Here is a 25,964-nt window from a genome sequence, read left to right as displayed (position 1 = left end):
GGGGCACCCCTCGTGTTCTGGGGTGCCCACGGAGGCCACCTAGGGAAGCTGGATTTCTGCTCTCACCTGGTAGCAACGAAGCAGCAGAGGAGGCCTGCTGGGAAATAAGAAGCAGAGGCTTGTCATGCTCAGAGTGTTCCGGATGCAGCTGAAACTCACTCATCTGATCAATAACAAGGAAACTCTCAACCTGAATGGGAAGAGCTGATCTAGACGTTGGAATGATCTGACAAGGATCTTAAAATAAGTGTCGTTAAGAATGCCTGGCTGAGCAATTAGAAACATGCTTGAAACAGGAGCACCAAGAGGGGCTGCGAAGAACCAAAGGGAAGTTGTAGGACCTAACTGATAATAAAATGAAAACTTCAGTGGGCAGGTGTGGTATGAGGAGGACAAAAGAAAGAATTAGTGGTTTTGAAGATGTAACAATAGAATTTACCTAGTCTGAACAACAGAGAGGAAACAGACTCGGAAAAAAACAAGGAGCAGAGCCACAGAAACGTGTGGGACAAAGCCGAGATCTGACAGGGTGGCGTCAGAGTCCCGGAGGGAAAGGAGAAAGGGGTGAGCAGCATTCAAAGAAATGAGAGCTGGAATTTTGCAAAATTTCACTAAAGGCCTGAGCCTACAGATTCAAGAAGCTGAGCAAAACTCAAACAGGATAAACCCATGGAAATTCTGCACCGGAGACACCACAATCGAAGTTGCTAAAAATTAAGGGCAAAGGAAACTAAGGCTCCATCCTCCATGGATGCATCTGCGCGTGGCCGTGGAGTGATTCAGAATTCAGGCAGTTTGGGAGTGGCCTCGACTTTGACTCTCCCTGCCCCCCCCCCCCCTCCCCCCCTGGGTCCCCCCACAGGTTCACATGGTCCGTGGAAGCCAGGGATGTGCAGAGAGCTGATCTGGCCTTTCCAGGGCTCCCTCATTTCCTGGCTCTTCTCATTAAGCTTCCAGCTGGCCCCCTGCTTTCCTCAGGCCAGCAGAGGTGCCAGGTCCCCATTTGCTTCCTGCCAGTTCTGTCCCCCGTCCCCCCACAACACACCAGTCTCAGAATACGCCTGCATCCTCGCCTGCAAATCAAGCCAGTCCCTTGGGATAGCAAGAGCTGGGGCTTTGGGAGCCAGCCCTGCCCCAGCAAAACCACCAGGACGACCACGGTGGAGTGGGGGTGGGGGATGGGTGCAGTCCCAGGCCCCACACCTCCACCGTTCTCGCCCGAAGTTCTAGAAGCTTCTCACGGGGAAATGAGGCTCAATTTGTTGTTTGCCTTTCATGGACTTCTAGAGCCCTGAAATGGTTGGTGTGGATAATTTTGTCAAGTTTTATGTTTGTTTTTTGGGAGAGCGGACTTGCTGGCCTCTTCACGCAGTGGTGGCCAGCGTTGTGCTCCTGTTTATTTCTGACCTTTATTTAAATGAAAGCATATCGTGTGTGCTCTCGTGTCAGGCTTCCTGGGCACAGCACTGTGTGTGAGATCACACGCAGAAGGCCTTCATCCATTCTCGTTGCTGTACGGTGGGCTGCCGAGTGGATACGCCATAGTTTGCATATTGCACCGCACTTCCGGGCAGTTATGAACAGCACTGCTTCCGTATTCTAATGCATGCCTTTGGCGGACACGCATACACGTTTCTTTTTTTTTTTTTTAAAGATTTTTAAAATTTATTTATTTGAGAGAGAGTGAGAAACAGCATGAGAGGGGAGAGGGTCAGACGGAGAAGCAGGCTCCCCGCTGAGCAGGGAGCCCGATGCGGGGCCCTATCCCAGGACTCCGGGACCATGACCTGAATCGAAGGCAGTCGCCCAACCGACTGAGCCGCCCAGGCGCCCCCGCATGCACGTTTCTGTTAGGGTATCGATCCAGGAGTGGCTGGGATATACAGCAGCCATACGTTCCGCTTTAGGGGATCCTGGCTCAGAGACCTGTGAATGTGATCTTATTTGGAAAAAGGATCTTTGCAGACATGATTAAGTTAAGGATCTTAGGATGAGGAGGTTATCTTGGATTGTCTTGGTGGGCCCTAAACGCTATCACAAGTGCTTTTATAAGAGAGAGGCACATATCTCTTGTATATGGGGGGGAGGAGGAGGGAGGAGGGGGAGGGGAGGAGGAGGCAGAGACTGGGGGGACACAGCCTCAAGCCAGGGAACGCTAGAAGCCACCAGAAGCTGGAAGAGGCAAGAAACGGATTCTGCCCTGCAGCCTCTGGAGGAGGCAGGACGCCTTGACGTTACCCTGTGAAATAGCTGGGTTTGGACTCGGCCTCCAGAGCTGTGAGCGAGCAGACTATTGCTGTTTTAAGCCCTGGCCGGCCCTTCTCCACATGCTGTGCACCTGTACCCCCATGTGTACGAGCTCACCTCACCCCCGTCCTCACCAGCGCTGGGAGTGTGATGCCTTTCCTCACAGCCGCTCTGGAGGGTTTGTGGCAGTGAGTGGTTAGGGATGGCCATCTTTCAGATGAGGAGACGGAGGGTCAGGGAGCCACTTGGTGAGACTCACCCACAGCAGGTGACGGGGCCCCCGTCTCCCATCTCGCACCGCGTTGGAAACGTCCCTGTAATGGACCCAAACACCAAGTAGGCCCTAAGAACAAATGTCTCATGGCATGGAGAGGCGCTTAAGATTTATTGTGGGGTGAAAAAGGAAGGAAGCAAGCAAGCAAGCAAGCAATGTGAGCACCACGGTCACATTCTGGGAAACAGTGTCTGGAAGGAAATACTGTCAGAACAGTAATTGGATGTGATGGTCACTTGTGATTCTATTGTCTCCGTCCTATCTCTGCATTTTCTAATCTGTTTGAATGAAGAAACATACACAAATAATAAAACGTGCCCTAAAGCCGCCCCGGGCCTCCCCCAGGTGCCCCGGTGTTCCGGGTGGAGCCCCAGGACGTGACCGTGAGATCCGGGGAGGACGTGGCCCTGCAGTGTCAGGCCTCGGGAGAGCCAGTGCCCACGGTGGAGTGGCTGCGAGCGGGCCAGCCCTTGCGGGCCAGCCGGCGGCTCCGGACCCTGCCGGATGGGAGCCTGTGGCTGCAGCGCGTGGAGGCCGGGGACGCGGGCGCATACGAGTGCGTCGCTCACAACCTCCTGGGCTCCGCCACGGCCCGGGCGATCCTGGCCGTGAGAGGTACGGGGCGTCCCCGCTCAGCCCGTGGGGGACGGAGGCGGGATCTCCTGCTCAGTGGGGATTTGTGTGTTGCTTATGGGGGACGTGGCCCCCTGCCCTGCCAGCTCCCCCACTCTTCTCTTTGCTTAGAGTCACAAACTTAGGAGGAGCCAGCCGGCAGGGACTGATCTTACCCACCGGGCCCTTTACGGTTGGGGAAACTGAGGCTCCAAGAGGCTAAGTGTGGGCCACTCGTACTGGACGGGCACCCTGGCCATTCCTGCTTACCTGGCACAAAATTGGGTCTTCTTTTGGGGGTATTCCACAATTCTGTGAAGCAGGGAGAATAAAACAAGGACATCCGTGGTGCCCCCTTTGGGGGTTGTTGGGTAAAGTCTGAATTAGGCCATGGTAGGGAGGCAGTAACAGATGCTGCTTTCTGGCATCAGAGACCCCTGCCACGTCGGGCCTCCCCATTCAGCTCCCTTCCGCCTGGGGCCAGACCAGACTTCAAAACAGAAAAAAGGACTATCCTGAGAAACCACAGCAAGATGACTCAGACTGCACAATGGAAAGTCTCCGGATATTACTTCTGAATGTCTTTTCTGTGTCTCTGTAGCAAATACCCCCTATCTGTGGCTTTACGTTTCTGTCCCCGGCCACGGCGGCCGTCACTCATCTGTCTCCACACACACTGTCAGATTACTTCTTCACAGCTCTGTGGAACACCTTTCCAGGCAGCACCTCTAGACTATCAGGACTTGGGACTTGACACGCTGCCTCTTGCAAAACCACTTGAAACCCACTGAGCGAACCCACGGCGGGACCCTTTCTGGCCCCTGGTCTCCTCATCTCCTGCAGACAGGGCTAGAACACCCCCCACACACAGCTCTGGAAACCCCGGGGTCCTCTGACACCCGGCCACAGATGCTGCCTCGGGGGCAGCTTTCGGTCTGAGCGGACCCTCCCTTTATTTCAGAGCTTGGTCCCTGTCCCTGTCCTCTTCCGTTCGGAAGCCCCCACCCCAAACCACCTAGCCCTGCATGTGGCTTCTGGATGAGTCTCCCAGGGCTGCCATAGCAAAGTACTACAGCCTGGGTGGCTTCTCAGAAATGTAGTGTCTCTCAGTTCTGGAAGCCAGAAAGCTCAGATCGAGGATAAGCAGGGTTGGTCCCCTCCAAGATCTGTGATAGTCTGTCCCATGCCCCGACCCTAGCTTCTGATGGTTTGCTGGCAACCTGTGGTGCTCCTTGGCTCACAGAAGCATCGCCCAAATCTCCACCTACAAGTTCCCATGGCATTTTCCCCCCGGGGAACATGCCCGCCTCTAAATTTACCCTTCACATAAGAACACCAGTTATTAAGTTAGGGCCTGCCCTAATGACCTTATGTTAACTTGATCCCCTCTGTACAGACCCTATCTTCAAATAAGGTCACAGCCTCAGGTCTGGGGATTTGGACCCCTACACATCTTTTTAGGGGACATCATTTAATTCATAACAGCCTCCTTACTTTTTAAATGGAAACGGCCATGTTTAAAGTCTCCTATATGCTAATTACAAAAAGGCCAGATAAGTTGGAAACGAATCTCTGAGGAAAAAAATGACTTACCGATTTTCTCACCTCCTGAGAAATAGCCATCTCAGCCATTACTACACTTTTTTCCTTCGAATGTAAAGAGATGCGCTTTTTCCTTTTTATAAATGAGGCCAAATTTATAGGTTGCCCTTACAACCTACCTGTTTGGACAACATCCCATAACAGTAAACCCAGCCTACATCTTCTTCCGTGGTTTCATATTCCACAGGGATGCTTTCCTAACTTAATTGCTATTTTTTAAGGTTTTATTTGTATTTATTTGACAGAGAGTTCTAGCACGAGCCGGGGGAGGGGCAGAGGGAGAGGGAGAAGCAGGCTCCCCGCTGAGCAGGGAGCCCGATAATGTGGGGCTCGATCCCAGGACCCTGGGATCATGACCTGAGCCGAAGGCAGACACTTAACTGACTGAGCCACCCAGGAGTCCCTAACTTAATTGCTGTTGGCTTTGTTAAATAAGCAACAGGTTTAGGGTTTTTTTTTTTTTTTCCGGTCCCCTTTCTGAAATGGACACTGTGATGCACATCTTTGTGTGCTCGCCTGAACATGTCTATGGGATAAGTCCCTCCAATGGGGCATGGCTAGGTGAAGGGTGTTTGGGGGTTTTGAGGATCCCTCACCATGAACACTGTCTTCTCTTCCTCATTTCCCATCAGGCTGGGCAGCCCCTCCAGGCCTCATAGGAGGCAAGAGGCTGCCGAGTCACCCCATGGCTGAGAAAGTTGACAGTGGCTCGTCATCCCCAGCCTCCAATTTCTCATCCCCTTCGAAAGATGCCAGGCCACGCTGCTGCATTTCTTCTCTGCCCCCGACTTCTTCCTCTTCCCCTTTTTAAGAGGCCAGGGGTAGGTGCACGGCCTGCTCCTCTGTCCCTCCCATAAATCCCAGAGCTGCGGATGTTGATAAGAGACATCCCAGATGGGCATCAAATCTCATCAAAACCCCCAGCTCCGGGCTGCAGGAAACGGCACTGCTTCCTGGAATCCAGAATGAACCAGCCCCCTGATTTACCCATTTAGGATCCTGGCAGTTGAGTGTTTTATGTTATTTTTTCGACAGATCATGGGCAATTGGTTGTTAATTTCCCCAGAGAGCTGGCGAGCGAAGAGGCAGGCTAGCTTCTGTCTCTCCCCCGGAATGCCATCTGTGCAGAGGAGACAGCTGGCCCATTAGCCAGAGGAAGCACCCTCTGATGAGGGCTGGAGAGCGCCTGCTTGCAGACCGCCCGGCTGCTCTTGGAAATCCAGCTGTGGGGCGGCTGGAGCCAGGGCCACAGGGGATGGAATGAAGGATGTTCGGGGGGCAGCATTCAGGCCCTGGCCCGGTGCCCTGGCTCAGAGGAGCATGCCAGTCCCTCCATCAGGAGCTCCCGGCATTTTAGAACCCAACAGGTCTTTGGCACATCTGTGGTCCCACCTCCTCACTTTATAGATAAGCCAACTCAAAGGTGTCTTGGGGGCCTGACCTGCCCAGATTTCCAGGAAGGTGACAGCAGAGGCAGAATTAGAAGCCAACACCATCCCAGGGCACGGCGCCTCTCAAAAGCCTCTCCCTCTCTCTCAGAGCCAGGATCCCCTGGGCAATGAGTCCATCACCCACGAGCTGTGTGGCCTTAGGCAAATCATTTCCCCTCACCGAGCCTCAGTTACTCCTCCGTGAGGTGGGTAACAGTACCTGCTTACTCTAAGGGCATAGAGGTAGGTAATGTCACCATTCTCCCTCCACACAGGGGAGCCCCGTGGGAGCCGGGGCAGCATGTCTGGGGTGATCAATGGCCAGGAATTTAGCAGGGCCACCCTCAACACCAGCATACAACAAGAGGCACGCTCTGGGATCACCACCATCCGGAGCAGCATCAACCACATCCCTGCGAGTGTGGGTAAGTAGGGGGCAGAGCTTCTCCTGCGCCTGTGTTCTGAGGCTGGGTCAGGGCCTGACGGCTGGAGGAAATCTGACTGCCCCGAAGCCCCGAGTCCAAGCCAAAGTGGATTTAGGTGCGGGCCACTTCCCCCCACCACCCCCAACTACCTCCCAACAAAACAAAATAAAAATCAGACCGAGACGGTGTGAAATAATCAGGATACGTGAATACAGTCAGATGATGATTTTTCAGGTCACTGATGGCCAAGTGAGGTTCCCCCCCACTGTTAAGAGCCCATAGAAAAGGAAGGATTAAGGGGTATGGCCTGGAGGGGGCAGAAAGGAGAAAATGAGAACAATAAAATTAGCTCAGAGGCCCAGAGCACCAAGGAATGTCCACTTTCAAACAGATTCATACGTCAGTGTGCCCCAGCAGATGGAATGTTCTGGAGTGATGTTGCAGACCCTGCTGTCTCGCCCTTCCAGGGCACCCTGAGGATCCAGAGCAGGGAGGGGGCAGTGCTAAAGCACCTCCAGAACTGCCCTTGACCACAGGCCTGTGTGAACTGTGTGGGGTCAGGGAGCTCCGGCTGGGGGTGACTCCAGGTGGGCTGTCAGCAAGGAGCGAGGGAAGTGAGAGCCTGCCCAGATGCAGGTGCTGCTTCTAGCTGCCCAGGCAGGAGCCAGGGAGAAGCAGCTGGCCCCAACCCAGGTGGGCCAGCCTCCGAGTGGCGGAAACAGGCTGTCCTGGCTATGAGCACCGGTCCTCCGCACCTCTTTTCGGAGGCGGCCGTTCTGCTGAGAAGCTCAACCATCCCTGACCCCAAGCAAGTGGGGTTTCCCCATCCCCAGGCTGAGGCACGCCCTGCCCTGCCAGGAGGGCTGGGCATCATGTGAAGGTCTGGGAATCCATGTCCAGAGCAATTTTTTGGCCCTGTTTTCCAAGTCAATGGCCTTCCTCTCCCAGGCTCTTCTGGAAGGTGTCTGTAAGTTCTGAGACTTGGTTGATTTTCAGCTTGGTCCAGCACCTATGTCCCAGGCTCTGTGGTGACCCAGTCACCGTTAGGATTTGTTGAACTGAGTTGAATATCAACAAGTTACGTGCCCTTCTTTGTATACATATATTCTGCTCATTTTCACAACCTCTCCACAAACTGGATATTTGCCTTCACCCCTTCCCAGGTTCTGATCCAGTAACTGACTCAGGTGATCACAGGGCTGGGCCTGGGCATGGAGGGAAGGGGCTGAGCCCTCCTGGGGCAATAAGGAGCTACAGAGGGATCTTGAGCAAGGAGAGTGGTACCTTTCGGGATCTGGCCCTGACCCAGCCTCCACGTCTGCCCCATGCAGGGCCTCTGATGCGGGTGCTCGTGGTCACCATTGCCCCCATCTACTGGGCCCTGGCCGGAGAGAGTGGGGACACCCTGAACGGCCACTCTCTGACGGGTGGCAGCTTCCTGCAGAAGTCGCACGTGGAGTTTGCCACAGGTGAGCGGTGGTCTCCTCCCAGGTCGGCTGGGTGGGGCTGAGGCCTGAGCCCAGGGCCTCTTCCCCATGGTGACTCCAGGCTGGGCGGGGACGGATTACAGGGGAGCTGCTCACGATGACCCAGGAGGCCCGGGGCCTGGATCCCAATGGCCTCCTGCTCCTTGATGTGGTGGTCAGTGGCGTCGTCCCCGAGAGCCTGGCTGATGCAGATCTTCAAGTGCAGGTGGGGGCCGGCCCCAAGGTGTGCGGGATGTGGGTGGGGGAGAGAATGGGATGTGCTGCCCCAAGCACCCCCTCCTGACACCCCAGCACTTAGCCCAGTGGGAGGATGCCCTGGGCCCAGCCTCTCAGGTGTCTTCCCCGTTTCATACTTAAGAATGCCAAAGGGAAGTCATCTGCTCAAGGGGGCCCAACTGGCTGGAGGAGGGGGTGAAAAGCCCACCAGCCCTCCACCTCCAGGCTTCCTGGCCCCTTGAATAGGAGGTTGAGGGTCCTACCCCTTGGAAGCCGAAATCTGGGACATTATTTGTCTCCCTCCTTCCCTTCCTCCCCCTTCTCCAGGACTTCGAGGAGAGCTATGTGCTGATGGGGCCAGGCCGTCTCTTTGTGGGCTCCACACAGCCCTTCCTGCAGGACAGCCTTCCCATGTTCCTGAGATGTAACCACAGCATCCAGTACAGCACGGCCCAGGGCCTCCAGCCTCCGCTGGTACAGCACCTGCGGGCCTCAGCTATCAGCTCGGCCTTCGACCCCAAGGCCAAGGCCCTGCACTTCCAGCTTACCACAGCCCTGCAAGCTGGTGAGGCCCCCACCCTTTGTCTCCACTCCCCACTGCCCCAGCTAAACACCCAGCAGGGGCCCCAGATGCACCTGGCTGAGAGCCAAGGGGACGGCCCACCTCCTGCACCCGCTGACCATGGGCCAGAAACTCGGGACTGGGACCGCTCAGCTCCTTGTTCGCTCACCTGCAGCGTGTCCTCGCTCCCGTCCAACCATCCACACCCCCAATAGGGACACAGCTCTTTGGGCCACTCATCTTCGAACCCTCCGGAGCCTTTTCCTTGGCCCCATGGTGAAGGTCCAAGCCCACCCCCCACCGGGCCACTGTTGAAGACTCCGGCCATATGCCACCTCTCTGCCCCACCGAGGCAGCCAGGAGCCTCTGCTGGAGCCCCTGGCTGCCCACACGAATACTCTGTATATACGCAACCGGTGCATGCTAAAGATACACCCGGTACCAATATTTGAGGCCCCAACTTGTTTGTAACGTTGAACATCGGACTGTGGTAAGGGCACAGCTTTGGGGTCGGGCAGACCCTGGTTCAAACCCAGCCACACGATTTCCCAGCTGTGGGACCTTGGCGGCAATGCCCTGGCCCTCTCTGAGCCTCAGGGTTCCCACCTGTAAAATGGGCATAGTATCCCCTGCCTTGGAGGGTATCAGGAGTAGCAGTGTTTTCTCTAAAACCCTCACCTGGCACCCAGTGACTGCTTTAGCAAGCATGCGGTCCTTATAATAATTTAGGGAGTCTGGTCTCCTGTCTCCAGACCCCAGTCTGCGCCAACCCCTGTGCTTGCTGCCGCCATCAGATGCTATCATTTACCCATTCTGCGCATCCCCTCTCCCACCCGCAGCCTGGGGCCACGTCCACTCCTCTGGATTCTCAGGAGTGCGTGTTTGCGTGCACGGACAGCCTGTTTTGTACTTTTCTATAACGATCTCTCCTGTGTCTGCCAGCTTATGGTCTGGCCGGCCCGCCGTGAGCCCTCCGTGGCATGACCCACAGCCAACACCTCCAGCAGGCCTGGGCTGAGGATGGGGTCTCAGACGCGCTGGGCGTCAGCCTGGCTCAGGGCTGAGGGGGCATCGGCCTGGCCAAGCTGGCACGAGAGAGCTACGGCCAGGGCTGCTGTCTGTCCAGGGGCACCTTGGCCACAGTGCCCTGGCGTCCTTACGACCTGTCCCTTTGCCTTGCAGAAGAGAATGAAGTTGGCTGCCCAACGGGCTTTGAGCTGGATGCCCAGGGAGACTTTTGTGTGGGTGAGTGCCTTTCGCTCCCTTGGCCCAGACGAGGGAGGGCCTCCCAGCCTGGGATGGATGATGTGTCCTGGCCAACTGACAGGAGGGTCTATGAGCACAGACCACCAGAGCTCTGCGCCACCGCCCCCTCCCCCCCCAGACAGGGACGAATGTTTGGACGGCCCCAACCCCTGTTCTCACTCCTGCTACAACGCACCTGGTCGCTTCTCCTGCTCCTGTCCGGCGGGCTTTGCCCTGGCCAGGGATAACAGGAACTGCAGAGGTGAGTGGGCCCACGGCCAAAAGCTCTCCTTGGGGTTAGTTGGCCTGGGTGTGTGCGGGGTGTTCCGGAGCCAGGACCCCAGCCAGGGGCACACACCTCAGGACATGGCCTGTTCCTGGCAGCATTGGATGCCAGGCTGGGGGTGGCAACACGCTGTTTCCATTGGGAATTTCCTGCTGCGCGGGCTGCAGATGGGAGAGGCTCAAGTGCTGGGGGTGCTAGGGAGCCCCAGAGACATACACGTGGCTACCCCGTGCTCATGGCGTGCGCACCTGCTGAGCCTGGACACGGCCTTGGGCGCTTTCCCGCCACTCCTCTGTCACTCCCAGCCGACTGGGGTTGGAAGCGAGTGGACAGCCATCTGCCTGACTTGCTCTACTTGGCCCCTTCACAAAGTTTCTGGACAACAAATCTGACTGTAGGACACATAGATGCTGACCCTCCCCAGCTACGTGCCTTCACTCCCAGCAGCAAGACCTGGCCCTGCCAAGTCTCTACTGCGCTTTGACCCGGGTGCCCATGGGGCATCGTCTGCAACCCCCTATCAGAGGCCCCACACCCAGGCCTGTGGGTCCCTTGGGGTGGGCTCTGTTTCTGGGGGAGGGGCAAGATGATGGAAAGAGTGAGCAGGAGGGGTGGGGCCTTCTTGCCAGGGGCGCCTGGGCCTGGGGAAGCAGCCTGCGTCGTTAGATTAGCCAGGGTGGGCCTGGGGGGACGTGTGTTCACGCAGCCCCCTGCCCCCATTTGCCCCCCAGATGTGGACGAGTGTGCCTGGGATGCCCACCTTTGCCAGGAGGGACAGCGCTGCGTGAACCTCTTTGGGTCCTACCACTGCCTCCCCGACTGCAGGCCTGGCTTCCGGGTGGCCCCTCATGGGGCCAGCTGCGAAGGTGACAGGGGCAGGATGTGGGGCTGTCTGTACTCCAGTGGTCCCAGGCTTCAGCAGAGGAGGTGCTGTGTGCCCCGGGGCCTCTGGGCCTCTGGGCCTCTGGGGAAAGCAGAACTCTCTCGGCGGAAGGAACAGTGAGGCCAGGGAGAAAGTTTGAGCTGACCAGGTCAGGGATGGCAAACATGCTCTGTCTGTTGCCACTTGCCCGAGATCCCCTCCTGGATCATGGCCTGGCCTAAAGACGGCCTCTGGATCCTTCTCAACACAACTTCTCCAGCAGCCACTAGGAATCAGCTGCAATTAGCCTTTGAGATGAAACTCAGGAGCCGCCCTGGATGGGTGACTTCCTGCTCCAGTGTTCTAGAGCTTCCTGATCACGGGTCCTCTGGCTCCCCGGAGAGGGACAAGACCGCCCAGTGCGGGGGCAAAGTGCGGGGGGAACTGGAACTCAGGAGAGGAGGTGACCCCGGCTCTGTGGCCTCAGGGCCCACGGAGCACCCTGTCCACCCAGACGGCTCCTCTGCCTCCTGCCTCCCTCCCGCCCTCACTCCCTTCTTTCTCAGCAGCTCTCAGAGCTCTTTCCCTGAACCAGGCTCCTACGGCCTTCTCGAGCGTGATCCAGGTTTTTCCTGAAGAGGTCCTGTCCTCACCCCTCTTCGCAGATAAGAAAACCAAGGCTGGGAGAGGGAGAGTTACTTATTCAAGGACCCAGAGATAAGGCAGAGCTCGGCCCCAACCTGGGACTCTGCCTCCAAAGCCCACCTTTTAAGCCCCTGCTTTGTTTCTGGACCCAGAACCTTCTCTCACTCTCCAAACCTGGTCTGATTGGGAGAGGTGGTTGCAAACACTGGCATTCCACCTGGTGGCACTGAGGTTGGAGGAGGGGGGGGAGCGAGGCCCAGAGGTGGGGAGGCACGCTGTGGCGGCTGGGAGCAGGGGGAGGGGCCCGGCCCCACCTCTGTCCACACCCCTGCCTCCGCAGATGTGGACGAGTGTCTGGAGCAGTTGGATGAGTGTCACTATAACCAGATCTGTGAGAACACCCCAGGCGGGCACCGCTGCAGCTGTCCCCGGGGGTACCGGATCCAGAGCCCCGGCCTGCCCTGCCTAGGTACCGGGACACACAGCCGCTGTGGGAGCCTGGGTCGGACCTGCCTGGCGCACAGGCAGGGAGTGTTTCTGACAAGGGTGTTGTTGGGTTCTGTGACCAAAACAGCAGCTAACGCTGCCGGTGCGCCCCCATGTGCCCAGATCCGTGCTTTGCTGCTGTCTGGCCCCGAACCTCACCCCCTACCCGGCAAGGTCACCTCCCCTGGGAGCCCAGGAGGAGGGGAGGGTGGGCAGAAGTGGGTGGGTCTCCGAGAGGCTGAGCAGGGAGAATGGGCCTCCCCAGGATGCTGAAGAACCCTGGCGTCTGGGATGAGGCCCGGAGCTGGGGAAGGGTGGGGCCTCCTTGAGCAACAGAGGCTGGAGGCGGTGCAGGAGGGGGAAGGCTTGCGGGCGGGTCCGGATGCGGTGGGGGGAGGCCCCTGGATTCCGGGGAAGGCTGGAGATCAGGAGAGATGGCTATAGTCAGGTGGAGTGGCCATGGCGAGCCCTCTGAGCCACCCTTGGCACCCTGCCTGGCCTTGTTCCTTTCCAGATATCAACGAGTGCCTGCAGTCACCCAAGACCTGCGCCTTCCAGTGCCAAAACCTCCAGGGCGGGTACCGTTGCCTGTGCCCCCCAGGCCAGACCCTCCTTCGTGATGGCAAGACCTGCATCCCACTAGAGCAGAGTGAACCAAATGTGACCACTCTCAGCCACCGGGGCCCCTTAGTGTCTTGGTTGCGGCCCCGTGCCCCCCTTTCCTGGGGCTCCTACCAGGCTTGGGTCTCCCTCCGGCCAGGCTCCGGGGCCCTGAGCAGTCTGGGCCGGGCCTGGTGCCCCACTGGCTTCATCCGGCAGAATGGCGTCTGCACAGGTAAAGGCCAAGCCCCAGCCGTCCCACTGGGGACACACCCACTTCATCATATGGAGCTCCTAGGCCGGATTTGTGGGCACCACCCCCCATGTTCAGAACCCCAGGGCTCCCGGCAAGCAGGGTGGGCAGGGCAGGCAGGTGGTTACATCCTGGCTCCATGCCATCTCCAAGCCCCAGCCGTTCAGATGGGTAGCGGGCTTCCAAGAGGGGGATGGAGGATTTTCCCAAACCATTCGACTTCTGGACACCTGACCCACTTTTGAGAAACACTCCTTTTGGTGCTCAGAGGTGAGGCAGTCAGGGAGGGAGGTTTGCAGGAGGGAAGGAGACTGTCACAGGTTGACAGGAGGCGGTGAACTGGGACTGGTGGGGGTGGGGGAGCGGGGACCAGCCCCTAGGGCCCCCGCGGGAGGCTGGTGCTGGGCTGCAGAGGCAAGGGGAGGTAGTGTGGAGGGCAGACCTGCTTCAGCGTTCCCACCTTCCTGCGGGGGCACAGGGGTCTGTGCTGGAAGCAGTGTCTCCCCGCCCCCCCAACTCCTGGGGGACAGGGGGTGGGGGACATGGGGTGGGCGGGGTGGAGAGCTGGGGGCCTCGGTGACTCAGTCTGTGTCTCTGCCCCCACCCGCACCCCTGGGCCAGACCTGGACGAGTGCCGGGTCAGAAGCCTGTGCCAGCACGCCTGCCGGAACACCGAGGGCAGCTACCAGTGCCTCTGCCCCACTGGCTACCGCCTCCTCCCCAGCGGGAAAAACTGCCAGGGTGAGCAGCGGCCCTCCCAGTTCTGGGCGGGCCAGGCCAGGACTTCATGGGAAGGGGGGGGGGGCTCTCTCCAGCCGCTTCTCCATCTCACATGAGGGTGGGGCAGGTAGAGGAGCTCAGAGCACCCCAGGGGCCCACAGCCAGGCCGGAAGCCTCCAAGCAGGAACTACGTGTGAGGTTGCATGAGCAGGCTCCGAAAGCAGCCCTGGAGGTGGATCGCAGCTCTGCTGTGTGTCCCCAGGCAGCTCACTTCACCTCTCTGAGCCTCAGCCTCCCAGGGAAATGGGGCTAACACAGTCCTCCCGGCAATGGCTGGATGAGACCTGGGGAGGGCAGGCACGGAGACAGCATTCCAGCCAGGCAGCAGCTGCTGAGCAGCGGGGAGCCCCCTAACTCCCAAGCCAAGGTGCTCTCCTGAATGTGCTCCGGGGCTGGGGCCGGCCCTGCCGCTTGCCCCATCCCAGGAAAGTGGGAATCGGCCTGCCTTGCCTGTCTCCATCCCTTGCTCTCTGCCATGAGGATCTGTGAATGTCCTCTGAGAAGGGTGGGCCTTCCACAGGGACAGACGGGGGTCGTGGGCAGTCGGCACTCTGGGTTCGAGGGCAGCCCCCATCTCTTCCAGACCCTGCAGCCCAGCTCCAGGTTCAAGAGGTCCCCAGGGTGCCCACCTGGGGAGACTGGGGAGGTGCTCAGGGCCTGCCCGCTGGGCTGTCCTAGATCAGGGTGGCTGGGTTCAAGGGGAGACGGGCTGCCCGCCTTGCTGGTCCTCTGAAGGCATTTCTCTCCTGCTTCGCCCCTGCTCCCATGCCTTCTGTGGTTCCTGCCCCAGGCCCCTCCATTCGCACCACCTTTTCATTCCCCCCTCTTTGCCAACCTCCCCCACCCAGACATCAACGAGTGTGAGGAAGACGGCATCGAGTGTGGGCCCAGCCAGATGTGCTTTAACACCCGTGGCAGCTATCAGTGTGTGGACACACCGTGTCCGGCCACCTACCGGCAGGGCTCCAGCCCGGGGTAAGGGCTGAGCTGGCTGGGGGTGGATGGGGGTACACTGTCTGCCAGGAACTGGGTGCTTACATTCTGGCTCCTGGACGGCTGGACCCTTTCTCCAGAAAGGCCATGTGTCAGGCAGGGGCCCTGCTAGGGCCCGTGGGGTCAACCCTGCCAGAATTCCCGAGTGGGGCATCTGTGCCCACAGAGCAGGGTGCCCTCATGAAAAGCACCTTCCTGCAGCCACTCGGGGTGCAAGTTCATTTGGACATTAGCGTTTAGTGCAGTGATGCTGTGGCTGGAGCATAAGGCCCTGGGGGCAGACATGTGTACACGTACACGTGAGACACATGACTACACACAGAAAACCCTAGACACAGGTACACACACACACACACACACACAACACCACCCAGAAACCCCCCAAAGTCCTAGGACTCCGACACACACTGGCACACAAACACAAAACACATCTCCTTCACGCCACTCACTGTGGCTACAGATACTGGTAAAGATGCACACACATGGGGACCTTGGTGGACCCAAGCTGTAGCAGTACCTGTCAGGGAAGGTGACTTGCCCTAGACTCTACCAATTGGGAAGCCTAGGCTGGGGGAGAGGGGGCATGGATGCCCTGGCAAGGCTAAGCACGAGTCCTCCTCCCCCGTTGCAAATCCAGAGCAGGTGACTCAGCTCTGGGGTTCCCTGCGGACCTGGAGGGCCCTAAATTGTATTGCCCACCGGGCTGCCCCAGGGCGTGCGCTGGGAAAGTCCGATGGGATTATGGGACCCGCTCCCACGGGAAGGGGCACGTCTCTAGCTTCTTTGGGCCTCAGTTTGCTGATCTCTAAGGTGGGCTAACAGTGGTGCTTGGAGAGAAGACACTGGGGGCGAGGGGAGGGGCAGCGCCTGGGAGTACCGCGGGGCTTGGGGCTGAGGGCCGGTTTATACCGCCGGCCCCCGCGCTCTGCCGGCCACCCGAGTCGGTCCGTGTGTCCCGCCCGCAGGACGTGTTTCCGACGCTGCTCGCTGGACTGCAGCGCGGGCCGCCCCTCCACGCTGCAGTACAAGCTGCTGCCGCTGCCCCTGGGCGTGCGCGCCCACCACGACGTAGCCCGCCTGGCCGCCTTCTCTGAGGCCGGCGTCCCCGCCAACCGCACCGAGCTCAGCGTGCTCGAGCCCGACCCGCGCAGCCCCTTCGCGCTGCGCCCGCTGCGCGCCGGCCACGGCGCCGTCTACACCCGCCGTGCGCTCACCCGCGCCGGCCTCTACCGGCTGACCGTGCGCGCCGCCGCGCCGCGCCACCAGAGCGTCTTCGTCCTGCTCATCGCAGTGTCCCCTTATCCCTACTGAGGGGTGTGGCCACCGGCCGCAGCTTTTGGGCCAGTGACCTCCGGGGTTGGGGGACAGGGAGGAGCGGGCCCAGCCCCCACCAAGCAGGTGGCCCTTGCCCTCACCGCCACTGGGTGTGGCAAGCGACGTCATCTCCCACCCCTGTGCGTTCATCGAGCCCTTCAGCAAACAGGACCCTGCCTGCAGCCTTGACCCCAGGACAGTGAGGACCCGAGCTCCCCCTACCCCCGTGGAGGTGGAGCTCAGCAGTCAAGAGTGTAAGGCTGCCCTTAGGTGGTGAAGCCAGCCGGCAGGGCTAGCGGGCAGCCTGCTTGTCTGACCGGCTCCTCCAAGGCTTGCCCCAAGCCCCAGGGAGCCCTGGTTGGGACACAGCACACAGGAGGCCCGAGGGGAGGGAGAGACCCCCGGAGGGTGGCAGCGGCTCTCCTGTGCTCCTAGCTGGTGCTGTCACCCTGAACCCCGCGCGTGTACCTGTAATATAAAACCGTTTTCTTTTAACCAACTCGATTTCTTCGCCCACTTATTTTGCTTTGGTAAGGAAGGGCTTCTCCTGGGGCGGGGCGGGGGCGGAGACCACCACCCTTCTGGTCCAGCAGCCCTGGGCCGCAGGCAGGAAGGTGCTCTCTGCTGGACATCCTGCAAGAAGGTGGGGAAGGCTGGAGCGGCGGTGGGCTGGGGGAAAAACAGGGAGTCGCGACCAGAAACGTAAGAGTGTTGGGTCAGATCCTTGGGGCCTCTGGGCCATCGCGGGGACTTTGGCTTTGACGAAATGAGCTGGGAAGGGACAGGATTAGAGCATCTGTGTATGTATTGGCGTGTCTCCAGTGTGCTGGGATAGGGTCTGAGCCTCAGGGACGCGGCAGAAGGGCGGTGCGCTGCTTGTCTTCCCACCCCCCGGGCCCCGCCCTGGGCTGTCTGCAACCCTTGCATCAGCGACCACCCTGTGGCCGGCTGCCCCTGGCCACGGCCTCTGGCAGAAGGAGGCTCTTTTGCACGTGGTTTTGAAGAGGAGAGACCCTTCCTTCCTCCTTGTTCGCCTTGCTCAGTGTGACACTGTCCCCTCCCCGTTTGTACCCTTATACTCTCATCTGGGCAAGGAGGAAAGCCGTCTGAGTTATTTCTCATTAAGGGATGGATGACGATCAGACTGTGTAAACGGGGACTTCCAGCAATGCTGGATTAAACGCTGCTGGGTTAAATCGCTGTGTCCATTTGACAGATGGAGAAAATGAGGGTCGGAGAGGGGACATGACCCAGCCACTTGCTGGATAGGTGACTGGCTCATGGTTAGACTGGAACTCCTGGCTTCCACCCGACAGCCCCTCCAGAATCTTCCCAGGGCACTTCCACTTTCAAAGCTGTTTTTTTGGTTCTGTTTTTGTTTAAACAGGGGTCTGCACACTTTTTCCATAAAGGGCCAGTGCTTTTGGCTTTGCGGAACAGTCTCTCTTGAAACCACTCCCCTCACCACAGCAGAGCTGGAGGGCCACGGTCAGCACAAGAGTGAATGAACGTGGCTGTGTTCCAATGAAACTGTTAGTGGGCACTTACGTTTGATGTTCATACAGTTTTCACATGTCACGAAATACTCTTCCTTTGATTTTTTTCCAACCACTTACAAATGCAAACACCATTCTCAGCTTGCAGGCTTTATAAAAACTGGTGGGGACTGTAGTTTGCCATCCCTGATTTAGGTTAGCCACAGAAGTCACTAATGGTGGGATTTCAGGCTGGGTGGAGGAGAAATTCGAGGGGGCAGGGTCCTCCAAGCCACCCCCCCATACCCATTTGTCCAGCACCCACTTATGAGGACCTTCCCTGGGCTAGATGCCCCTCTTCGTGCAACCCTAGGGGCCACAGGTCACAACTTGAGCCCTGCTGTTTGCTGGGCTGTTAATTTTTTTATGGAGCCCACGAACAGGTCAGTCCCAGGGGGAGGCACCGCAGAGGTGAGATGAGCGAGGGGAGGTGCCGCCGACTCCTCTTTCACCCCTGCTGTTTCTTGCCTGCTGCTTCCCAGTCTGCCCCTGGCCCTTCATGTTTGCAAACTGTCTGTTGAATGTCCAGGGCCGTAGGGACCTGAGTTTTAATTCTCCCAGGCGATCCAGAGGCAAGACAGAGTATGCCCATTGCAAAGACGAAGGAATGGAGCCTCAGAGAAGGTGAGCCACCAGTCCAAGCTCACATAAGCCTGGAGCGGGGAGAAGAGCTCAACCCAGGCCTTCTGACTCCAGAGCCCAGGGAGGTTAGCCTGCAGGCTCCCCTGCCTCCACTCCCCAAAGAAAGGAGGATGGGGATGAGGGAGAGGGCCCAGAGAAGGATGAAGAGGAGGGACCGCGGCAATTCAAGACCTGAAGAACCCCCAAGGGAGTGTCCATTCAGTTCTGCCTCCTTCCTCCCCCACCTTCTAAATTTCCATTTGCGGCTGGTGGAAAGGACAGATTGCTCAATGTCTTGCAGCGAGCTAGTGGCAGACTTGGCCTGGAATCCGGGCTGGGATTCCCAGTGTTGTGCCCCCCACCCCTGACTCCACCCACCCCCGCCCACATCCACTGGGATGGTCCCCTTGTGGAGGAGGAGCCTCCCTGGGGAGCTGCAGGTGGAGCCCGCTCCAAGGGAGCATAGGCTTCCACTTCTGCTTTTCCAGCTGCCAGCAGGCAATCATTGGCCAAGGCCCCATCTGGCGACCCAGCCCCCTAGCACCACCTGACCTCCAGGCTGAGGCTGCCTGGAACCATCAATGGTGGTAAACAGCCCTGCAGGTCACTTATTAAACTCCCTGATGTAGTTTTTCCAAGAACCCAACTACTGGACTCTGTGTTCCCTCTGGGCAGGGACGGGCCACCTGGGGTCCGGCCTAGAGGACAGTCTTCTTCCTGGAGCCAATGCCCAGGCCTGGGCAGCAGCAAAGTGACATCTGGTGTCAACCACGAGATGGTTGTGGGGTGACATGCTTGGGGTCGCCACGTTCCCAGGCCCCTTCGTGACTAGCAGGTGCAGAGCCCTTGAGTGGCAGAGGAGAGACGGAAGACAAGAGGGGCCTACTCCTTGGTTAGACGCACAGGCTCTATCTATGTTCAGACAACTGGCCACAAGAGTCAGAGCCGACCCTTTGGAAAGCCAACCTGGATTAGAGGGGGTGGTGAGCGTAGCCACAAAGGTGCAGCACGGTACAGGTGAGAGTTGATGATGGTTGAAGACAACAGCAGTGGGGAGACAGAGAAGGGTCCAGAGCCTTCTGTTCCTCCATTTTGTTGCTGAAACTCCAGGCATCTACTATGTGTGAGCATGACAGATAGCATCAGACAAGGGACTGATCTGGTGGGAGGAAGGGAGGGGTCAGAGAGGCATCGCCAAGGGACGGCAAGTGCAGAGACCATATGGCAGCAAGGAGCTTGACATGCCGAAGAAACCACAAGCAGGCCAGTGCAATCAGGGTGTAGTGGGTGAGGGCTGAGCAGGAAGTACAGGGTTCTACATTTGATGCTAAAAGTGACGAGGGACCATCAAAGTCTTTTTTAAAAACATTTTAATTCGTTAATATTTCCAAATATATCTCTAAAAATTAAAAAAAAACTCAATAAAACCTCCTTATCAACAATACCATTATCACATCTAGTAAAAAAAAAAACAAAAAAAAACAGTAATTCCTTGCCATCACCTGTCAGTGTTCAATTTCCAAATGCTCACAAAGAGGGTGTTTCTTTTATACTTAAAAAATCAGGATCCAAATGAAGTCTATATATTGTGATTAAGTACATCCTTTATGTCTCTTTTAACCCTAAGCTCCCCATCCCCCCTTTTTTTCTTAAAAACTTAAAAATCAACTTTATTGAGATATAATTATTCCAGGAATGCAAGGTTGGTTCAACACTAGAAAATCAGTCAATGTAACTTACCATATTTATAGAATCAACAGAAAATCATAAATGATCATCTCAACAGATAGAGAAAAAGCACTTGACAAAACTCAGCCCCTACTCATGATAAAAACTCTCAATAAACTAAAAATGAGCTTCTTCACCTGATGAAAAGTGTCTACAGAAAAACCTGCACTAACATCACGATTATCAGTGAAAGACTGAATGAATGCATCCCCCTAAGATCATGAACAACACAGGGATATCCACCCTCACCTTTTTTATTCGACATTATACTGGGGGTTCTCACCGTTGAAATAAGGCAAGAAGAAGAGACACAAAGATAATACAGGCAAACGTAAGATTGCCTCTATTCACAGACAGTGTTATCGTCTACGTGGAAAATCCTAAGGTATTTACAAATATCTAGAGTTAATCAGCGATATTAGCAAGGTTACAGAATATAAGGCAAATATACAAAAATCAGTTGTATTTCTATGTACTAGCAACAAATGACAGAAAATGAAATTTAAAACATCGTGTACAATAGTATCAAAATACTTAAAAGACTTAGAAATAAGTCTAGTGAAAGATAAGCAAGAACTGTACACTGAAAACAACAAAACATTGCTCAGACATCTGAACCAAGATGGATCCTTTGGCATTCCCATTGAAATTGAAGACTTTTATACCACCCATCAAAGATGCACCAACCTCCCAGGTTTCCCTCTTCTCTGAGTAGATTTGGCTGATTGCCTGAGAATAGGCCTCTACCTGGGAAGTCATCCAACCTGGCCAAATATCCATCTCAAAGCTGAGCTCTGGAGTAGCCATATTGGTGATTCCAAGAAGGCCTGTCTCTTCTAGCGTGAGAAATGACCTTTTTCACACTGATGCCAGGAACCCCAAGCCTTTCCCATAATCACCACATACCTTCCCAACTGGAGGATGTCCAGCTGCACCTAGTTTATTTGGAACACCTCATCACCTGCAGGGAACTTACAAAACTCTAGCTCTTCTAGCTCGGGTCCTGCTAGTCTATCTCCTTAAGATTCTTACCTGAGATTTCACATCAAATAAAGAAACCGTTTTGTGACACTCAAGGGCATATATTTCAACACTATCTGAGAGATAAACTTTTGGTTTAAAACAAAAATTGAATTCATCACAAATGAAGATCATCTCAAGATGTAACCTCCTATAGATTGGCCTGGCCGTTTGAGTTTCTTTCTCATTGCTCATGTAAATAGCAACTAATACTTTTCAATAAATAGTTTGAAGCCTTTTTAAGTGCTGGAAAATTTAAGAATATATAAATAACTAGAGGGGTATACCATGATCATGGATTGAAAACTCAATATTGTTAAGATAACCACTTCCCACCCCAAGGCTGATACGTGGTTATTGGAATCCCCAATCAAAATCCCAGCAGGCTTTTTATATAAACTGGCAATCTGTTTCTACTATTTATATGGAAATGCAAAAGACCCAGAATATCCACAACAATTTTGAAACAGAACAAAATTGGAAGACACACACTCTGACTTGAAAGCTTATTACAAAGCTGTAGTAATCAAGATGGTATAGTATTGGCATAAGGATAAATAAATAAATAGATAGATAGATCGATCGATCAATGGAACAGATGAGGGAGTCCAGAAATATATTCACACTTACAGGGTCAACTAATATTCAACAAAGTTGCCAATGTAATTCAATGGAGAAAGGAAAGTCTTCAACTAATGTTGTTAGAACAACTGGGAACTGATAGGGGAAAATGAACCACCAAAGTTTTTAAGAAGGGAGTGACTTGTTCTGAGTTTTTAAGAACTCTCTGCTCTTGGTGGAGAAAGGATCTGGGGGGAAGGAGGGGCGGGAAACTGGAGAAGCACAGAAATGATTAAGGAGGCTAAAACAATGGTCTGAGTAAGAGAAGATGACAGGCCAATGTGGGGGAGGTGGAGATGGAAAGGAAGGGGCAGACTCTGGATACATGTAGAAGATACGAACATCCCAGACTCCAGCACCTCAGTTTCTCCACCTGGTCAGGCCTAGGTGCTACTGTACTTTTAGAGGCGCCACCCAGGGTCACTTACTAGAGGTATATAGGCTCCTTTAGGAGCCTTGACCTGGGTGTGGGTGAAAGGCAAATGCCACAGTGGCTGGGCCCCAGGTGGGGGATCCCCCCTGGCCATGCTCCAGTGCTGGACCCAGGACCTGCTCTGCAGGGTGAGGGCTGGGGCAGGGTGTGGATGGAGGCATGCAGGTGGAAAGTGGCTCATCGCGGAACCAGCCAATACACCCTGGCCTTGATCTCTGGCTCTCATCCACTCTGGCGCCCAGTGGGCAGGACCCCTACTGGCAGTTGGGCCCCTTTTCCTTTCAGAAGAGCGGTGACACCACTGTCCCTAATGTCACCAGCACCTGTGCGTCAGTAAGGACAGTCCCCTGGACTGGAGCCATTTCTGCCGCAGAGACTAAAGGTCCCCACAGCCTGTGACCCTGGGACTGAGACCCTTGGTGCCTCTACCAATTCAACTCCAGCCTGAGCTAGAGCAGAGGGTTGGGCCAGAGCTACAGACACCGGGGTGTAGTCCTGCTCTGCCACTAACATGCTGTGTGGCCTTGGGGAAGATATGCCCTCTCTGTGCGCTGCACGTTCCCGTCTGCAAAATGGGGACAACAGTCACAGTGACTTCATATAGGCTAGTCGTGAAGAGCAAGTGAAGGTAAGGAGATAAAACAGTGCTTGGTGATAACCACAACGGTGTAATTGTGCCCCAGATCTATCCGAGACTGGCAGGGGCTCATCCCTCACCCCACCCTCTTTCTAAGGTCTGGGTAACGGGGCTTCTTTCTGGGGCCACCACTGGCTTTGGGGAGCTTGGGGGAACGCCAGGCCTCACTGCCTGTTTCCCTCCCCACTTCCTCTGTAATAGCTCCAAGGAAGTTTTCCCCCTATGCGCCCACACTCTCCCCAACTTTCTCAAAGGGCAGTGACATCTTAAAGGGAGAAACAAAGACCTAGCACAGAGTCATAGGATGGAGACAGAGAGGACAGCAGAAATGCTCCCCCTACTTCCCCGCCTCTGCTGGAGAAGGAAGCTGCCCAAGGCTGCACAACCTGTTGCAGGTGTGTTGTTTTGGCTGTTCGCTTCCTGCTAGTGTGGAGGGCCAGGGGCTCAGTGAGTGGGCTAAGGGGGCCAGCTGCCGTCCCCCCTCCTGGCAGGAAGGTGCCTCAGCTCACCCAGCCCCACGCAGCTCATAAGGGGCTCCTTGCCATTTCGGCCACTTCTGGGGGTGCCCGAGGCTGGGGGCATTTACAGGGACTGAAAGCCATTGCTTTGCTTGTGAATTGGTTTGATGCCTTTTCCCTCTTGATGGACTCACAGCTACTCGCCTGGCCAGGAGTGCTCAGGTATGGGATGGGGGGAGCTGCTGGTAGAGGGACTAAGTGACTAAGTGAGCAGCCTTCACCCCTCTCTGCCAAGAGTCCCTTTCTCTGGCTGCTTCTTGGTTGCAGGAAGGGGCCTGGGACAGGGCTGCCTCCTTACCACAAGCTACCCCCTTTTACAAGATGGCTGAATGGCAAACCAGCAGTATGGTCTGGGGGCTCCCACCTCCCAGGGGGTTCAGGGCTGAGAGGACTCGGTGGAGCCAGTCCTATCTATGGCGTGGCCTTGAACAGGTGGGCACCTGCTATTTCACTCAGTTGTGGTTGCAGTGATGGGTGCTCTGGGGCCTCTAAACCAGGCTGGCAAACGTCTGACACACAGAACCTTCAGAAGTCCCAACTGGGGGTAGCCGCTCATTTCTTTGTGCAAACAAGAAGCTTCACCTCTGTGAACCTCAACTGTGAACCCCCACTGCCCAGTGGCTTAGCAGTTGGTCAGTCTTCTATTCACTATTTACTGGGTGCCCCGGGGAGTTTGGTCAGGCGCCAGCCTCAGGGGAGACAGCCAAGAACCAGCCCTGGACCGAGGGATGAAACCCCGACCTTCTAGTGCCGCCTCCACCTGGGCTCCGGCTCAAGGGGGCTACTGTGGGGGAAGGGAGGGGTTCCGAGGTCTGCAGAAAGGCCACCACGGGATAAAAGTGGACACGAAACTCACCACACCTAAGGGACTTTTTTTTTTTAAAGATTTTATTTATTTATTCATGAAAGACAGAGAGAGAGAGAGAGAGAGAGAGAAGCAGGCTCCCAAGGAGCAGGCAGCCCGACGCGGGACTCGATCCCAGGATGCTGGGATCATGACCTGAGCCGAGGGCAGACGCTGAACCATCTGAGCCACCCAGGCGCCCACCTAAGGGACTTTTATTCCCACTCCCACCCCGGAGCGGTGGCAAGTCTCTGGCAGGACGGCCGCGGTCACCCGGCCAGTTGCGCGCGGTCCAGCCACCGCCGCGCCCCGAGGAGCCGCCTGCCCGCGGGCCAGGGCGAGAAGACCCGGGCCGCGTGCACTGCCCAGGCGCCCTCGGGAGGACGTGCGGCCCCGGGAGCCCGGCGGGGGTTGGGGCCCCGCGAGGGCCCGAGGGGGAAGGGGGCGGGCCAGGAGGGAGGGAGTGACCGGGCCCCGCCCACCCGCAGGTGGCCGCCCTCGCTGAGCGGCTCCGCGTGGGGGCCGGGCCCGGGGGCGGGGCCTGTCGCGCGCGTCCCCCCCTCACGTGTCTCTGGTCCCCGGCCCTGCCCCCGGCCCGGTGTTTATAATCCGGGATTCGCGACGCAACCGGCCCTGCTCCGCCGCCTGCCACCGCCGCCTGGGCCACGGTAAGGAGCCCCCGGCCCGAGACTCCCCGCTCCCACCCCCTCGCCTAGGAGACACCCTGCCGCGGGTCCCGCCGACAGCCAGCCGAGGAGGCCGAGGGGACTGCGCACCGGGCTCGCACCTGGACGGGAGGGAAGGAGGCCGACGCCGGGGCTTCTGCCGTTCAGACGCCAGGCGGCCGGATTCCTGGGACCCTCGGGGGTGGGGCCGGGGCGCGTGTCCGCGAGCTCTGAGGGGGGCAGGTCGGGTTATTTGTCCCCTTCGCGGGCCGAGGTCCTTTCTGGAGTCTCCGTCTCTAATCCAGCTTTCTTTATGCCGGAGCCTCCCAGATGGAGACCTTGGGAGTCCCGAGGGTGTGGGGGTTCCCGACTCTCTCGCCCGCTCTCTGGCCATCCCCCAGTCTCTGTCTCCGCCTCTCTTTCTCTGCGTGAAACCAGAGTTCCAGCCCCACCTCTGCCCCTCGTCCCGGGGCTTGGACGTATGGTCCCTCCCGCAGCCCCGAGCCTCAGTTTACCCCGGGCAGATGGGCTGCGGGCCCCAGAGTCTTGGGTGCGACTGCGCTCCCTCCCTCCTGAAAGGGATTAGCGTTCCCCGCCCAGGTTGGGCCGGTGGCCGCGCGGGGTCGCGGTGCCGGGTTTCTGGCTGGCTCCGGGCTCCGGGCAGTGGGAGGGGCCGCTCCGCAGGAAATGTCCGCCGTCCGGGTTGCTGTTGTCTCTGGCACCTTGGGCGGCTGCGCCCTCCAGGGAGGGAGGATCATTGTGAAATGGAGGAAACTCCTCTCCCAGCCCGCCAGGGCTCTTCCTGAGGAGGTCCCGTGACCCGGCCACCTCAGTGTTCCTTTCTGCGCAGTGGGAGCGTCTCCTCCGGGGCATCGCGGTCTGGCTGCACATCTCAGGCAGGAACAAACCTGTCCTTTCCCCAGGGATGGATCAAATAGACCCTGAGCTTTGATCCTTCTTTCCCAGCCCACAGCTGGTGACAGGGCAGATTGTGGAGCCAGTAGACCCAAGCCGGGAAGGCAG

General features: G+C 57.1%; 2 protein-coding genes across 2 annotated transcripts in view; both read left to right on the top strand.

Moving 5' to 3' along the window:
- The window catches only part of HMCN2 (hemicentin 2), a 148,242-nt gene extending 131,433 nt beyond the window's left edge, over positions 1-16,809 (top strand). The window contains exons 86-98 of the mRNA XM_025888527.2: positions 2,867-3,136; positions 6,441-6,590; positions 7,922-8,059; positions 8,161-8,282; positions 8,621-8,858; positions 10,038-10,100; positions 10,240-10,362; positions 11,118-11,252; positions 12,234-12,362; positions 12,894-13,214; positions 13,854-13,973; positions 14,861-14,987; positions 15,971-16,809. Of these exons, the coding sequence (XP_025744312.1) occupies positions 2,867-3,136; positions 6,441-6,590; positions 7,922-8,059; positions 8,161-8,282; positions 8,621-8,858; positions 10,038-10,100; positions 10,240-10,362; positions 11,118-11,252; positions 12,234-12,362; positions 12,894-13,214; positions 13,854-13,973; positions 14,861-14,987; positions 15,971-16,316 (2,282 nt within the window). The 3' untranslated portion in view covers positions 16,317-16,809. The remainder of the gene's footprint in view (positions 1-2,866; positions 3,137-6,440; positions 6,591-7,921; positions 8,060-8,160; positions 8,283-8,620; positions 8,859-10,037; positions 10,101-10,239; positions 10,363-11,117; positions 11,253-12,233; positions 12,363-12,893; positions 13,215-13,853; positions 13,974-14,860; positions 14,988-15,970) is intronic.
- Positions 16,810-24,858: 8,049 nt separating this feature from the next.
- Positions 24,859-25,964, top strand: part of ASS1 (argininosuccinate synthase 1) — a 50,211-nt gene continuing 49,105 nt past the window's right edge. The window contains exon 1 of the mRNA XM_025888684.2: positions 24,859-24,944. The gene's annotated coding sequence lies outside the window, so the exon portion shown is untranslated. The remainder of the gene's footprint in view (positions 24,945-25,964) is intronic.

Source organism: Callorhinus ursinus, unplaced genomic scaffold (genome assembly GCF_003265705.2).
Source record: "Callorhinus ursinus isolate GAN/ISIS: 27379988/994484 unplaced genomic scaffold, GSC_fseal_2.0 scaffold24, whole genome shotgun sequence".
Classification (NCBI taxonomy): Eukaryota; Metazoa; Chordata; class Mammalia; order Carnivora; family Otariidae; genus Callorhinus; species Callorhinus ursinus.
Note: the sequence above shows the minus strand (reverse complement) of the source record. Positions and strands in the feature narration are given on the sequence as shown.